Genomic DNA, 14,601 nt, shown 5'->3' on the forward strand with positions numbered 1-14,601 from the left:
GGGCTCAGAGTCTCTGTTAGATGCCACTGGGTACATTCCTGATCAACAGTCCTTCTGACTGTGGGTCTCTAACCCTCCAGATCATTGCTCCGGGACTCTTGCTGCCTGGATGTGTGTGCTCATACCTCCCTGCTACCCAGTGGCCATGGCCGTGACTCTACCCACCATCACTCCTCTGTCTCCATTCACCTGCACCAAGGCCAGCTGCCACGGTCCCCACGGGGCTGGAGCTGCACTCTGGCGACCAGCCTGCCCCGGGTCTCTCTTTCCCTTCCCTGCAGCGGGGGCCCGAGTCTCTGCCGCCAGCCGACTCCAGGTCCCTGGCAAGATAAGCAGAGTCTTCAAAGTTCTCCGTGTGTCCAGGTGTGGCCTCCTAAAGGCTCACTTCTCCAGGTGATGTCCTGCAGTGGAAACTCTTGGATATGTTAGGCCAAGGGAGTGGCCTGAACGACAGTAGGGACAGCAGGGCACACACCAGTGAGCTGCTGTTCTTTGCCCAGGATGAAGGCGTTTCCTGGGAGACCAGACTCTCGTGCTAAAACTAAGCCGGGTGCAGACCGTCCAGGAGGACTGGTCACCTTAGTGGGACATTGGGAGAACACGAGCTATTCTGTCTAGTGGGACCATCCCCAGTGAGGTCGGGGAGGGGGCAGGATCACGTCGCAGGGGGCTCTGGAGATTGTTCATTTCTGATTGGGAAAGGCCTCCAAAAGGTCTAGGCAGGTGTATTCCTTTCCTGGGGTGGAAATGAATTTGTCCCTGCTGTGACAAATCGCCCCAAGCACAATGGCTTAGACCAACAAAACGTGCTCTCTCGAAGCTCTGGAGGCCAGAAGGTCCAAGTGAAGGTATGAGCAGGCTACGGGCTCCCTGGAGGCTGTAGGGGAGGATCCTTTTCTTGCCTCTTCCAGCCTCCAGTGGCTGGGGCGCGCCCGGGCTTATGGCCGCCTCACTCCCATCGGCCTCCATCTACACTTGGCCCTCCCATCGTGGGCATCTCAGCACTCCCTCAGCCTTTCTCTTAGGAGGGCAGCTGTCCCTGGATTTAGGGCCCTCTTGGATAATCCAGGATGATTGCATTTCAAGATCCTTAATTCCCTCCGCAAAGACCCTTTCCCAAGTCAGATCGCAGTCACCGGTTCTGGGGGTTAGGACACGGAACGTATCTTTTTTGGAGGTGACATGTTCGAGTTTGGGAAAGATTGCTCTGGAAGCAGGGAAGAGCATGGTGGAAGAGGGTCTCGAGGCAGCCGGGGGAGGAGCCAGGAAGAGCGGCATGGGGGGTGTGGTGGACCCCACTGGGGTGCCTTCCTTCTGCCTCCAGGGCTGTCCACATGACGCCCGAGCCTTCTCCAACCAAACAGCCCAGGGCTGCCCCTTGAAGACTCTAGGCTCCTTCTCACCCAGACTAGTTGGTGGGGCCCAGGCATGGCCATGCCTTCCCTTGCCTGTCTCCCGCTGGTCTTTGGAGTTCTGGTTTCCTGCCCTGGGACAACTGGTCTCTCTCGGGGAGGACTGTCAGCAGGGATACTCACCCCTGCTCTGCAAGGACGCCATCTGCTCAGCGGGCTCATCCATTCATTCAGCGTATGCTGGTTGAGTGCATGCTCTCTGCCTGCCCTGGGTTCCCAGCCCGGTCCGGGTGAGAGAGGAGGCGTGAGTAATTTCGATGCCGTATAAACTGCACCCTGAAATTTCATAGGCAACCCCAGGAAGGTCATGGGCTCAGGCTGCATTCACAGACTGCCTCAAATGTGAGTTTTTGACATTTTGACATTGTCCCAGAACCTACTGACACCCACGCGAATGGCGATTCTGTCCCAACAGCCAGCAATGGTTAAACCTCACCACTGGTCTTATAACCCAGTTTCGGATTTTTGTTTTGTTTTGCTTTTTCATTGTAAAGACAATACCAGGAAACACCCTCACCGCATCTGAGAAGTGGTGAGGGCCTTCTGCAGCCTCTGAGATCAGAGAGGCCTCCCGAAAAGCTCGGGGCTTCCAGGATAGGCTGAGAAGGAGTTGGCTCGGAGAAGGGGGAGTGTCCATGGCAGAGGACAACATTGGAGGGGCTGAGGAGGAGAGAGAGTGTGGAGCTTTTAAAGATCTGAAAGAGTGGGGTGCCTGGGTGGCTCAGGGGGTTAAAGCCTCTGCCTTCAGCTGCCTTGATCTCAGGGTCCTGGGATTGAGCCCCGCATCGGGCTCTCTGCTTATCGGGGAGCCTGCATCCCCCCTCTTGCTGCCTGCTTCTCTGCCTACTTGTGATCTCTCTCTCTTTCTGTCAAATAAATAAATAAAATCATATATATATATATATATACATATATATATATATATATGATCTGAAAGAGCAACGTGGCAGCTTCCAGGGTTTGAGAGAACGTGGGGCAGATGGTAAGGCTGGGGAGGGAAACTGAGGCAGATGTTCATGGTGGCCTTCATCTTGAAAGCGTGGAGAAGCGTTAAGGAAGCCATCTTTAAGCCGGAAGTCTTGACGTAATGGTCTGTCAGGAAAAGGCCTGTTTCTCGTGACCCCACCCCCACCGTGAGGTACCCCTGCAGCGGGGATGGAATGCGCCTGGTTTTGGAGCACCCATGCACAGGTGAGCAGAGAGACCCACAGGTCTGAGATCCTCCCATTTCTCTCTCCTCTGGAGGGAAAAAACAGTAAGGCAGAAAGGGAGGGGGCTTGTGGAAGGAGTCGCCAGAGGAAGCTTCCAGGACAGGCACCGGAGCAAGAGGGAGGCTATGCCCCAATGCGGGGCGGTCCCACGGAACCCCCAGGCCTGGGAAGCGTGGAAACGGGCTGTTGCTCTCTGCCAGCAGAGCAGAGCAGTGGACCCGCAGCAGCCCTGCCGCCCCGTGGCCTTCTGGCTTCTTCACTCCCGTGTTTGTCTTGGCTGAGAGCAGCTCGGGGCTTTCTGAAGCTGAGTCCGTCCGTGAAGGTGACGCTGAAGGAATTAGGACACGGGATCACAGAGGAAGGAGCTGGAAGGGGCCTCAGATGGGGACGAAGAGGTGGTCGCACAGTGGGTTGGTGGCAGACCAGGCTGAGAACCTAGAACTCCTCACACAGTGCTCTACCTGAGTGCCACGGAGCTGCCCACATGGGCAAGGGCTCTGACACAGTGCGAACATATCCACAGACCACATGCTGTCCGCCTTCTTCAGGAAGGCATGTGGGGGTTCACAGCTGCCCACAGTTGTGTCTCCTCTTCTTGCTTTCATGACACACAGATCCGTTCAGACAGACACCAACCAGCTTCCAGGGACTTAGCGCCACCAGCAGCCCCCCCCCCCCACCACCGCCCCAAAGGCCCAGTCTAAGGAGGCCTGGCTGGCCCAGGGGGTGGGGCCAGGCCTCACCATGGCCAACCCCATAATTCTCAGATCTCGATTCAGTGTTGCCTCCCCTGAGGCCCTATGGGGACCCTCCCGTGTTCCTCTCTGCACAGATGCCGGCAAGTCACGTGTCCCACAGCTGAAGGCCGCCCCTGTCCGCCTCCACCATCTGCTGAGGCCCCGTAATTATTCCAAAACCCGGTGCAGTCTCACTCGGAGGGGAGAGTTCACACAGCCCTGTAATGTAACCCAGGCCTGCGGCCGCTCAGGCAGGGGGTCCCCAGCTGGGTAATGAGCTGCCCGCTTTATTGAATTCCCTGGTTGGGGTCGGACTGATCTCTGCCTTTAGCCGAGGCAGCCTGGGCCTTCTGAGAACCTATCTGAGCACCCTGGCTGGGGCCTTCCTCTTCCCTAGCCTCCCGATTCTTTCTCCTTACATTCTTCCTCCTCCCCAATCCATTGAAATCGAGGATCAGGGCAAGGGGGCTCTTAGAGGGTTGGCCTCCCCCAGCTGTTTGGGAGAACGTGTGGCTGGCTGCCTCGGGTCTGGGGGCCCACGCAAGGTGGACCAGCACAGGCTGCTGGTCTGACTTTGCTGGGGCTGCCCCAGGCAGAAGCAGGACCCGCAGCTCCCACCCCCACCCCGTCTCCCAATCCTACTGACTTTCCCCTCACCTCCCCTTTCTGGAGGCCTGGGCCCTGCAGAGGGAAGGCCTTGGCCAAGGAGGCTGCACCGTGGGCCAGGCCTTTCCGAGGGGGAGTGGACGAAAGCGCCTGCTGGGCTCCGTCTCGCAGACTCCTGCTCAGGCTTCAAGACCCACTCCACCTCACGCCTGCAGCCCTGGGCCTCCCTCCCCCTGCCTGCCCTCCCAGCCCTCCCCCTCCAAGACGGCCTTCACTAACCTGATCATTTGTTTGCATGCTGTGCTTTCTCTGGGACAAGGACCGTCATCTCCTCTGTGTACTCAGAGTACCAAGCACATAGTAGGTGCCTTAAAAACCATCCAGTAAGGAAGGTAAGAGGTCTGGTCCATGCGTGAGGCTGGCGTGGCACCACTGCTGTCCCCTCCACACATGCGGCTGGTCTCCAGAGGGTAGAGGCCTGGCCAACTGGGAAAACGATGTCAGCTGTGTTGTCCTGTCCAGGCCCCAGTGTCTGGGAAGCTGTTATGTGAAGGGTGAACCTGAGGTCAAGGGTCACGCAGAGTCCACTGTCTAGGGTCACCTCCTGCAGCTACATCTAGAGCTGGCCTTGAACCCACCCTGGAGGGTGTGAAGGGGCCATGCTCCCTGCATGGTGGCGGGAGCTGGAGGGAGCTCTTTGGAGGAGAAGGCTGAGCCGGGTCCTCTTGTGACCACGCTGTGCCCGATGTCCCTGGAGAGGGGGAATGGCGGGTGACAGCCCCAAGGTTAGGTCACCTGCTCCGGTGACTCAGCCCTAGGTCTACGTCCCTGATGCTCATGCTGGCGGGAGGGAGGCGGGGGTGGGGGGCGCGCAGAGCCCCCCCCTTCAGCACCAGGGGTGTGGAACTGGGAAGGGGCCCAGGAACTGGGGGAGGGGCCCAGGAGACTTCAAAGTGCTCTGAGAACAGCTTAGAAACACGCTGGGCTGGCCGGGTGGCGGGCGGGGGCCTTTCTGGAGGTCCTGGAAGCAACAGTGGCTTGTGTGACGAGCACAGGACTGGCATCTGGGATGGTGGGGGTGGGCGGGTGTGAGCCGCAGGGCTCTGAGCAGGCCCAGCTAGCGTCTCCGTGACTCGGTTTCCTCTCTCGTGCAGGGGAGGTCCCAGCCACATCTCCCCGGCTCCCTCCCAGGGCTGGCGGGAGGGTCAGCGGAATGATGTAGGGGAAAACGCTGCGTGGGCTCCGAGCCCTGATCAGATGTTATTTATTATTCTGAGCTGTGTTTTGGTGGGAGTCTTGGAAGCACCGAGAGTGAGAGCCGGGATGTTCTAGGCCCCTTCTTCCCCCGATGCTGTTGTGAAAGCTCTGAGTGGAATGGCCAGAAATGGGGCCCTGGGTGGGAAAGAGGCCGGTGGCTCTTGACAGGGCTGAGCGGGGTGGATGGAGGCCTTTCTCAGTCAACCCCGACGACAGAGAGAGAGAGAGAGCGTGCGAGCGAGCGAGGAGCGCGTGGGGTGGACGAGCTTCCCCTGCCTCTAAGCCCACCCCTGCCGGCTGCCTCTGCTCTGCCTGCCCCCAGCCCTCCCATCACCTCCAGTGGTCTCAGGTGACTCTCCCTGGACACTTGTCCTCACGTAACAGGGCTGTGACAATTTTTCTAAGTCCTGCTTAGAAATGTGTCACCATCCATTCCCCTTTGTGATTTCAAAGAAGGCGGCACAAGCTGCATCCGTCAAGCGTGGGGCTGAGGCCCTGCTCTGAGCAGCTGGAACACGGGTTTATGAAATTACAGGGAATTCAAAGCAGCCGGCGTCGCCCGCTGTCTGGCTTCATTACCGGGCCCCGGCCTCGGAGGGAAGTTTATTCCAATAATTTAGGGGATTAGGATCTGACACCCTTCATTAGCTCTTTGACATAAGCAGAAAAGACAGATCTCGCAGAATGACCCACACTATGGGGAAGAATTGGCAGAGGCGGGGAGAAGGCGGCACACCACCCCTGGGGAGGGGGGTAGTCTGCAGGGCTGCGAGAAGCCTTGGGCTGCCTTTTTACAGTCAAATGCGATGGCGGACCCTAGCCCTCAAGGTGAGAGTGGACCTGGAAGAGGAGGGGCCTGTGTTCAGGACTCAGTTTCCCCCGCTGTGAAATGAGAGCACTGCTGGGGACTTTCCAGGTCTCTTCTGGCTCTGATGTGGGCTGGGGCTACCCCATCTACTATCCCTGGGACACAGCAGCTCGGTTACTGCTCCTCAAACCCTCTGTGGTTTGGCCTTTGCGAGGTACCTGTCTCTGGCAGGGATCGGCGTCCCCACTTGCTCACTCCGGGGGTCGTGCGGCCACGCAAATACGTTCAGCCAGCTCACTTTTCGGTGCTGTTTGAGGTACCTGACATTTTCTGCCATAGTGGGGAGAAATAGCTCCCACCCCCTCCAACGGGAGCTTCCGCCTCTTTCCCTGACCATTCCCCCACCCCACCACACGGCATCTGATGTTTCCACAAACTTCTTATCCCACCTGTAAAAACCGGAGTTGAAGCTGTACCTTGACCGCAGTGCTGACACCCAGGTGGGCAGGAGGGGCCTCCCAAAGGCCCGTGCCTGCACCCTGCAAGCTGGCATTTCCTGTGTTACTGGTGGCATCCCATTGCTGTGTGACGGGGTGGGGGGTGGTGAGTTGCTTAGCCTCTCTGGGCTCCTTTTCCCCCAGTCCGCAATAAAAGTCACTTATCATGAGGATGCAGTGTCGTGATGCCTGGAGAGAGCCCGGCACACACGAAGAGCCCAGTAAATATGAGGGACGACTATCCCTGTCCGCGGTGGCTGACCTCGGGCAAGTCACTGGTCCTCTCCGGCCCTGAACCTTCTCCTTTGTGAAGTTGGGGGGAACCCAGGGGATGGCTGAGGTGCTCGGCGCACAACAGAGCTCAGACACCACCAAGGGGGTCGTTCGGGAGAGCAGCCGCCGCCCAGCACCGTCCTGGGACACTTACCCCATGGGTTTTCTGGGAGCCGACGAGTGTGTCGATCGAGGAGCGAGGAATGTGATACGTCCCGGCAGCTGGGGGAGCCGGAGCATATCTGGTATGTGTCTCTGGAATGATTTGGGGGAAATTCACCGAAGTGGGAACTTGAGACACAAACGGGCGGGGGACCGAGAGATAGGGAGCTGTCCGCGCGCGCACACACCCCCGCAGAGGGCCCGGGTGCGGGGGTGGGAGGCCGCGGCGCAGCGCTGCTGCTCGGCCTGCCCTGGAATGGCCGTGAACTTGTTGTTTTTCCACGTCATTTGCTCTCAAATGTACTATCGGGCCAGGCGATGCTAACCCTGCGGCGGCAGGTCCCTCCTTGCAACAAGCGATCGTGTGTTCTAGAGAGGTAGTCACAGGGAGGAGGGGGCCCGGGCCGAGGAGGTGGGGGAGAGGGAAACAAACGCCCCTTTACAGGGAGCTTGCGTGTCCTGCAGCCAGCTCCCCCCCCAGAGCACATGCCATTTCTGGCCCTTGAAGGGGTTAAAGGCCTCCTGGAGTCAAAAACAAGCAGGTGTCCCACCGTGCCAGATACGCAGCTAAACCGCTTCCAGCTTTTTTTTTTTCCCCTTCTGTAACAAGTCTGTGATCAGCCACGGGACAGAGGAGCCAGCAGCCTGCCTGTGACAGGCATCAGGTTAGCTCGCTCCCACTCGGGTGGCGCGCCCAGGATATAAATCCAGGCTCGGGCCCTGCTGCCGCTCTTCTTCCTGCACACTCAGGAGAGGGAGTTTGCTTGCAAAGACCTTCGCTTTATCTGAAGCCGCACAGCCCGGCGGGGCTGCGCTGACTTGGTGGAGGGGGCCGCGGCGGCCGAGAGGAAGCCCGCTGGGGTGGGGAGGGCAGGTGTCTGCAGCCCAGAGAAGGAGAAGGCCCTGGTGGGCCCCAGACCCTGGCCTCGTCGCAAGGGAGGTCTCGAGGCACCGCAGACCACACATCATGTGGGCCCCAGGGTGCAGCCGGCTCTGGTCCTGCTGCGCGCAGGCGGCGGTGCTCCTGCTGCTGTTTGGAGCGCCCCCGAGGGGCCTGGCACTACCGCCCATCCGCTATTCCCATGCTGGCATCTGCCCCAACGACATGAACCCCAACCTCTGGGTGGATGCCCAGAGCACCTGCAAGCGGGAGTGTGAGACGGACCAGGTGAGTGGGAGTCCAGAAGCCTGACATGGACCACGTGAGTGTGTCAGTGAGGGCACGTGGGAGCCTTGGGGTGGGGAGACTCAGGAGCCCCCCCGGCAGGATCTGGGAAATGAGAAGGAAGTTGGGCCCCAGGCCACAGGAATAGGGCATGATGTCTGTCCAAGTCCAAGGTCCGGACGAAGAGGTGGGTGTGACATCCAAGTTCATCAGGGACATGGAATCCTGGGATTCCTGGTCTCATGTTTGTGGAGAGCTGCTGCCAGCCAGCACTAAGCCAGGCACACCCTGGGGACAGCCCCGCCGCGACAGGTGAGAGCAGACATTCAGGGCATGTCGGCAAGCAGCACGTGGTCCCATTGCCAGGGATGGGAGGGTGGGCTTGGCACCGGCGTCTCTCTGGCAAAGCTGAGGCCTCCAGGCCACCCCCCCCGCCCCACCCAGGGGTTCGCACCCTGACCCTGAGATCAGGCCAGGCTGATGGGGAGAGTGGGTGGGAACAGACTCTCCGGTTGTCCCTGGGAAGGAAGTGGGCTAAGTTTCAACCTGCCAGATTCCTCCGTCCTCCCTTCTGCTCTCATCAGAGCAGCCTGGGGCAAGCCAGGCAGGCCTGGCGCTGGAGCAGTTCTCTCCCAGCTCCCGAATCCCAGGGTCATTCCAGCCGCTCCCCATGGCTGATGAAGACAAGCCTGCTGGTACCCAGCTCCTGCCTGGACACAGGCACGTGCTGCCGGCTCGGCCAGTTCCTAGGTATCCGGGCCAGGCAGCACCAAGGAATACGAGAGCTGCTCCCTTTGGCAAACACATGCACTCTACAGAAAAGCCCAGGACTGCCCCGCAGTGAGTAGTGTCTGGCCCCACGGTGTCCAGGGGACAACTGTCAGATCTCTCCGGCCAGATGCTGCCCGTGAGCAGTGGTGGTGCTCAGGAAAGGGAAGATGGGGGCAGAGAGCTCCCATTTTACTGAGGTCATAAGGTTCTTTGGCTACATTTGCAGGGAAGTCTGTTCCCCTCGCACGAGCTGGCGGGATTAACCAGGTAGGGTAAGGGATGGTGAGCCTGGCAGATGCTGTGTGTCTTGCGGAAAAGGCTAAGGACTCATTCGCCTATAGGTACATTCTGGGCCCTCAAGCAAAAACTTATAAGGATTCCTTCTAGGTTTCCTGTGCCCAGAGAATCCTTCCATCCATCGACTCTGGCGACCCAACCTTTCATGGACCTCGGGATCCTAAAGAAGCTTCCTGGGCCCGTCTTTCAAGGAATTTTATGACCCTCAGGCTGAAGAGCAGGTTCTCCTTGTCTGCTCCCCGTTCCTCCTGCCCTCCACCCCGTTCTGTGTCTCTCGGCCTCAGACCCCAGCTCTGAGATCTGCCCATCCCTGTCCCAAAGCCTGCCCTGGGTGGCCTAGAAGCTTATGCCAAGCAAAGACGGCAAAACAAAGTCCCCATTCTGAGCCGAGAGGGGGAACACAGTAAACAAGCCGGGCAGGCAGGCTTCACACGGCTCCGGTGGGGCATATTTCCCTGCTCTTAGCTGATGAGGAATGTCCAAGAGGCTGGGATATAAAAGTCAGAGCCACAAGAGGCCAGCGCGAATGCGGAGCAATTCTCAGAGCTACTACCAGGACGCAGGATTAGGACCGTTGCCCGCCTGCCCAGTGGGGACGAGGTGTTATTGTCGAAAACACCACGTGAAGTCCTTGTTTGTGCCTGTCCCAGAGCACGCTGCTAATTTCGAGGAATTAAACTAATGCTTTACGTGGCCCCACAGAGAATCAAGGGGAATTACAGCCCTAGCAAGTCCTTGCTGACGGCTTGGCCGACCTTTGCCACCCAAGGGGCTGTTTTCCTTGTTGTTGCTCCCCCGTGAAATGCTGCACACGTCAGAGTGGAGCCCCTGGGCCTGGCACAGCCCTCCGTGGTAGGACCTGGCGTCCCGGGCCTGTCCCGCCTGCCCTTCCCCTTGGCTCGGAACAAGCATGGGCCCGCTCTGTGACGCGTGTGTGGCCGGCCTCAAACTTCTGTCCCAGCGCTGTCCCGTGTTCCCTTCTTAGGGTTTGGTGTGAGCTCTTCAATTCGGCCAGGGCATCTCAACCCCAGAGGAGAAAAGAGAGAAAGGCAGACTCCTTTGTTCTCACCTAGACCTCCTTTGTGGCAACCCTATGAAGACGTGGAAGAAGCCATCTCCTTTCAGAATCCCATCCTCCTGGAGCTCAGAGCCCTTTTCTGTCCCTTGCCAGCTCCTGGGACAGCTCCTGGGGGTCTCTTCTCTTGAGTCACTGCATTTTCTTCTGTAAAATGGTAGTCAGAGAAATGTCCCCTCTGGGAGGTGCATGGCCTGCCTCCTCTCACACTACCAGCTGTGTGACTTTGGGCAAGTTCCTGCATGTCTCTGTGCCTCTGTGATCACTACCTGTGAAGTGAGGCTGATGGCTGTGCCCACCTCCTGGGGCCTGCCATGAGCAGGAGAGATGCTGACAGGTGCAAACGTTCTCAGAAGAAGGCCCGGCAAATAGCAGGGCTGCATATCTGCCAGCTCCTGTCATCATCCGAATGTGTGGCTGGCCACAGGCGGTGAGCCTGTGACCGTTCCTTCCACAGACACCGGGGGTGGGGGGTGAGGGCTGGAGGGGAAATCTGGGCCCATGTCCTGCTCCCCCTTGCTCAGGCCTCTCCATCTGGCTCCCCGCAGGAGTGCGAGACCTATGAGAAGTGCTGCCCCAATGTGTGTGGGACCAAGAGCTGTGTGGCCGCCCGGTACATGGACGTGAAGGGCAAGAAAGGCCCGGTAGGCATGCCCAAGGAGGCCACCTGCGACCACTTCATGTGTCTGCAGCAGGGCTCCGAGTGCGACATCTGGGACGGCCAGCCCGTGTGTAAATGCAAAGACCGTTGTGAGAAGGAGCCCAGCTTCACGTGCGCGTCCGACGGCCTCACGTACTATAATCGTTGTTACATGGACGCCGAGGCCTGTTCCAAGGGCATCACGCTGGCTGTCGTCACCTGCCGCTATCACTTCACCTGGCCCCACACCAGTCCCCCGCCGCCCGAGACCACCGTGCGCCCCACCACGGCCTCCCCGGAGACCCCGGGGCTGGATACGGTGGCCCCGGCTCTGCTCAACCACCCTGTGCATCAGTCGGTCACCGTAGGCGAGACCGTGAGCTTCCTCTGCGACGTGGTGGGCCGGCCCCGGCCGGAGATCACCTGGGAAAAGCAGCTGGAAGACCGGGAGAACGTGGTCATGCGGCCAAACCACGTGCGCGGCAACGTGGTGGTCACCAACATCGCCCAGCTGGTCATCTACAATGCCCAGCCCCAGGACGCCGGCATCTACACCTGCACGGCCCGCAACGCCGCCGGGGTCCTGCGCGCCGACTTCCCGCTGTCCGTGGTCCGCGCGGGTCAGGCGGTGGCCGCGTCGGAGAGCAGCCCCAATGGCACGGCTTTCCCCGCCACCGAGTGCCTCGAGCCCCCCGACAGCGAGGACTGCGGGGAGGAGCAGACCCGCTGGCACTTCGATGCGCAGGCCAACAACTGCCTCACCTTCACCTTCGGCCACTGCCACCGCAACCGGAACCACTTTGAGACCTACGAGGCCTGCATGCTGGCCTGCATGAGCGGGCCGCTGGCCGTGTGCAGCCTGCCCGCCCTGCAGGGTCCTTGCAAGGCCTACGCGCCCCGCTGGGCCTACAACGGCCAGACCGGCCAGTGCCAGTCCTTCGTTTACGGCGGCTGCGAGGGCAACGGCAACAACTTCGAGAGCCGGGAGGCCTGCGAGGAGTCCTGCCCCTTCCCTCGGGGCCACCAGCGCTGCCGGGCCTGCAAGCCGCGGCAGAAACTTGTCACCAGCTTCTGTCGGAGCGACTTCGTCATCCTGGGCCGCGTGTCCGAGCTGACCGAGGAACCCGACGCGGGGCGCGCCCTGGTGACCGTGGATGAGGTGCTCAAGGATGAGAAGATGGGCCTCAAGTTCCTGGGCCGGGAGCCGCTGGAGGTCACCCTGCTCCACGTGGACTGGAGCTGCCCCTGCCCCAACGTGACGGTGGGCGAGACGCCGCTCATCATCATGGGCGAGGTGGACGGCGGCATGGCTGTGCTGCGGCCAGAGAGTTTCGTGGGCGCGTCCAGCAGCCGGCGGGTCAGGAAGCTGCGCGAGGTCCTGCACAAGAAGACCTGCGATGTCCTCAAGGAGTTTCTGGGCTTGCACTGAAGCCCCGCTTCCCCTCTGCCCCTCCCCGGTCCCCTTCCTGGCCCTCGTCCACCTCCCCACCCCCCACGCTCCTCAGTCTGCAGACTGGGCAAGGTCAGGCTAGACAGTTGGAGGCCAGCAGGGAACAATCCACTGGAGATTCTTAGAACAATTTCTAGTCTTAGGCTCAAGAAGGGGTCTGTATCTCCTGTAGCTGCAGGGGACAAAAGGAGAAGCCAAGAGACACCTGCAAACCATTCCTGATGACTAGCTGGCTCGGGCATTGCAACCCTTTCTCTTTGCCAGCCAGTCCCTTCCGGTGGCTCTTCAAGCCCCCAGCTGGCTCCCAGCCAGGCAGCCAGAGATGGCATCTGCACGGTCATGGGAATCACAGAATGAATCGGTTTGCAAAAGGGGTAGGTGGGGAGAGAAAGGAGGGCCCAGGGACTCTTTGGGCAAATTTCCCAGAGCCCCCTAGATCATTAGGAACAGAACCACCTTCATGTTAGGGCTTGTAGGAAGTGGGGGTGGGGCATGGTCTGACCCAGCACACACCTCGCCCTGAGGTGGTGGTCAGCTTGTGCTTCGGTAAGGGTGCCCCGTGGTCTCTGAGGCCACCGTGGTACCACATTCTTCGTGTTTCTCCTTGGCTTTATTGGTTGGTTTATTGATGGTTTTGATTGTTGATGTATTAATTTAGCTCTGTTCAGTCCGACTCAGTGGGCATTTTCTGAACAGTTACTGGGTGCCAGGCGCTAGGACACAGAGTTAGGCACTGCCCATCTCCTAGTGACTGAATGTGAGTGTCCAGATCCCAGGGTCCCACCCCCTGGACCCCCATTCCCCAACCCTGGCCCCCAGAAACAGACCCATGGCTGGTCTTCCCAGCTGTCCAATGGTCCCGTCTGATGGACAGTGAGCTTTCATCTGCCACCGGCCTCTTTGGACAGAAAGCAGATAGAAGCCCCAGGATCTGTTTTGGTGGAAAGGGAGATAAAAGGAAAGTCGGGGTTGGGGTGGGGAGCGGGGTGAAAGGAGGGAGGGAGGGAGGAGGGGAGTCAGGCTTGGGAAGGAAAAGGAATGTTGCTCGATGCTTCCATCTGGTGGTGGCCTTGGGAGCTGCAGGGACCTGAGGGAGGCTCTGGGAGAGACGTGGGAGGGCAGGTTTGGGGATGTGGCACCTTGCTGGTGACTTCTTGATTATGGACTTCCTGTGCAGGTGCAGCCACCCCCCAACACACACACACACACACACACACACACACACACACACACACACACTAGATAAAGGACTTGGGAAAGTCACTGTCAGCTCTACATCTGCGCCCCCCCAATTCCCTCCTCAGCCTTTCCTTCTGTCCAGGCCCCTCCAAAGTCGAAGAAGGTCATTGTGGAGCATCCTCGTTTCTTCCTCAAATGTAGGGAGGAAGATACCAATTAAAAGTTCATAGTATCAACAGCCCTTCTTGTGTGATTTGTTTGGGTTAATGTAGGTGTGCGGGGGTGAGGGGTTTACTGTCATTTGCTGTGGTGCCCAGGAGGGAAGTCTGGCCAACAGGACCACGTCTGGGTGATGGAGGGACACAAACCTTCATCCCACTTTGCAGCTCTGAGGCTCCTTAACTGTGGTACCTCCCACAGCTAGGAAAGCTGAGGCCAGAGAGATAAGGTAACATCCCCAAGAATACAGAGGCAGGATGATGGGGGACTTAGGCCCACATGTTCTAACTTATGTCTCAGGCCCCCTACCCATCAGGATAGCATGGCTGACCAGGGGCAGACTCCAGTCCCTGTCACTGATGGCACAATGGGAAAGAGGTGGGCCACCCAGCTATAGTTCCCTAGGGGGACCTCTGGGTGGGGCCTGGTCCCAAAGCCCTATGTGTACTCTGAGCACATGGTTCGGTTCCCAAGATGGGACAGCAGCACCTTTGGTCTCAGGAGTTGGAGATGATTCCGGAGATGTGTTTGGGAGCCTGTGACCAGGGTGGCATGCCACACAGCTTACCTGTCCCTCAGGGTGCAAGCCAGCCAAGCTCCAGAGACACCTGTCCCCTGTCCACTTCCCTGGGTCTTCCAGGGCCACACCCCAAGGGGGGGAATGCATAGCCAGCCCCGCCCAGCCCAGCCCATCTAGCCAATCTGTCCTTAGAGATAGTTCCTGCAAGAAGGAGGGGGCTGGATCGGGAAGACAAGCTCCTCCTGGGGCCAGAGGAGTGGGAGTTTCTCAAGTCACCTTTGGGGAAATGCTGAGCAGAGCACTTGGCCACCAGGAAGGAATG

The 14,601-nt window shown here is 59.3% G+C and overlaps 1 protein-coding gene across 1 annotated transcript; it reads left to right on the top strand.

The window, feature by feature from the left end:
• The first annotated feature begins 7,370 nt into the window (after nt 1-7,370).
• Nucleotides 7,371-13,305, top strand: WFIKKN2 (WAP, follistatin/kazal, immunoglobulin, kunitz and netrin domain containing 2). The gene is made up of 2 exons (XM_059150536.1): nt 7,371-8,131; nt 10,820-13,305. The coding sequence occupies exons 1-2, from the start codon at nt 7,931-7,933 to the stop codon at nt 12,338-12,340; spliced, it is 1,722 nt and encodes a 573-aa protein (XP_059006519.1). The 5' UTR covers nt 7,371-7,930; the 3' UTR covers nt 12,341-13,305.
• The last annotated feature ends 1,296 nt before the right edge of the window (nt 13,306-14,601 follow it).

The sequence above is a fragment of the Mustela lutreola genome, chromosome 15, assembly GCF_030435805.1.
Source record: "Mustela lutreola isolate mMusLut2 chromosome 15, mMusLut2.pri, whole genome shotgun sequence".
Lineage (NCBI taxonomy): Eukaryota > Metazoa > Chordata > Mammalia > Carnivora > Mustelidae > Mustela > Mustela lutreola.

Bases quoted from the DNA above. Each gene is read 5' to 3' on its own strand.
- WFIKKN2 (XM_059150536.1), top strand. From the start codon at position 7,931: ATGTGGGCCCCAGGGTGCAGCCGGCTCTGGTCCTGCTGCGCGCAGGCG. The intron at 8,132-10,819 runs GTGAGTGGGAGT...GGCTCCCCGCAG, and splicing joins GGGAGTGTGAGACGGACCAG to GAGTGCGAGACCTATGAGAA.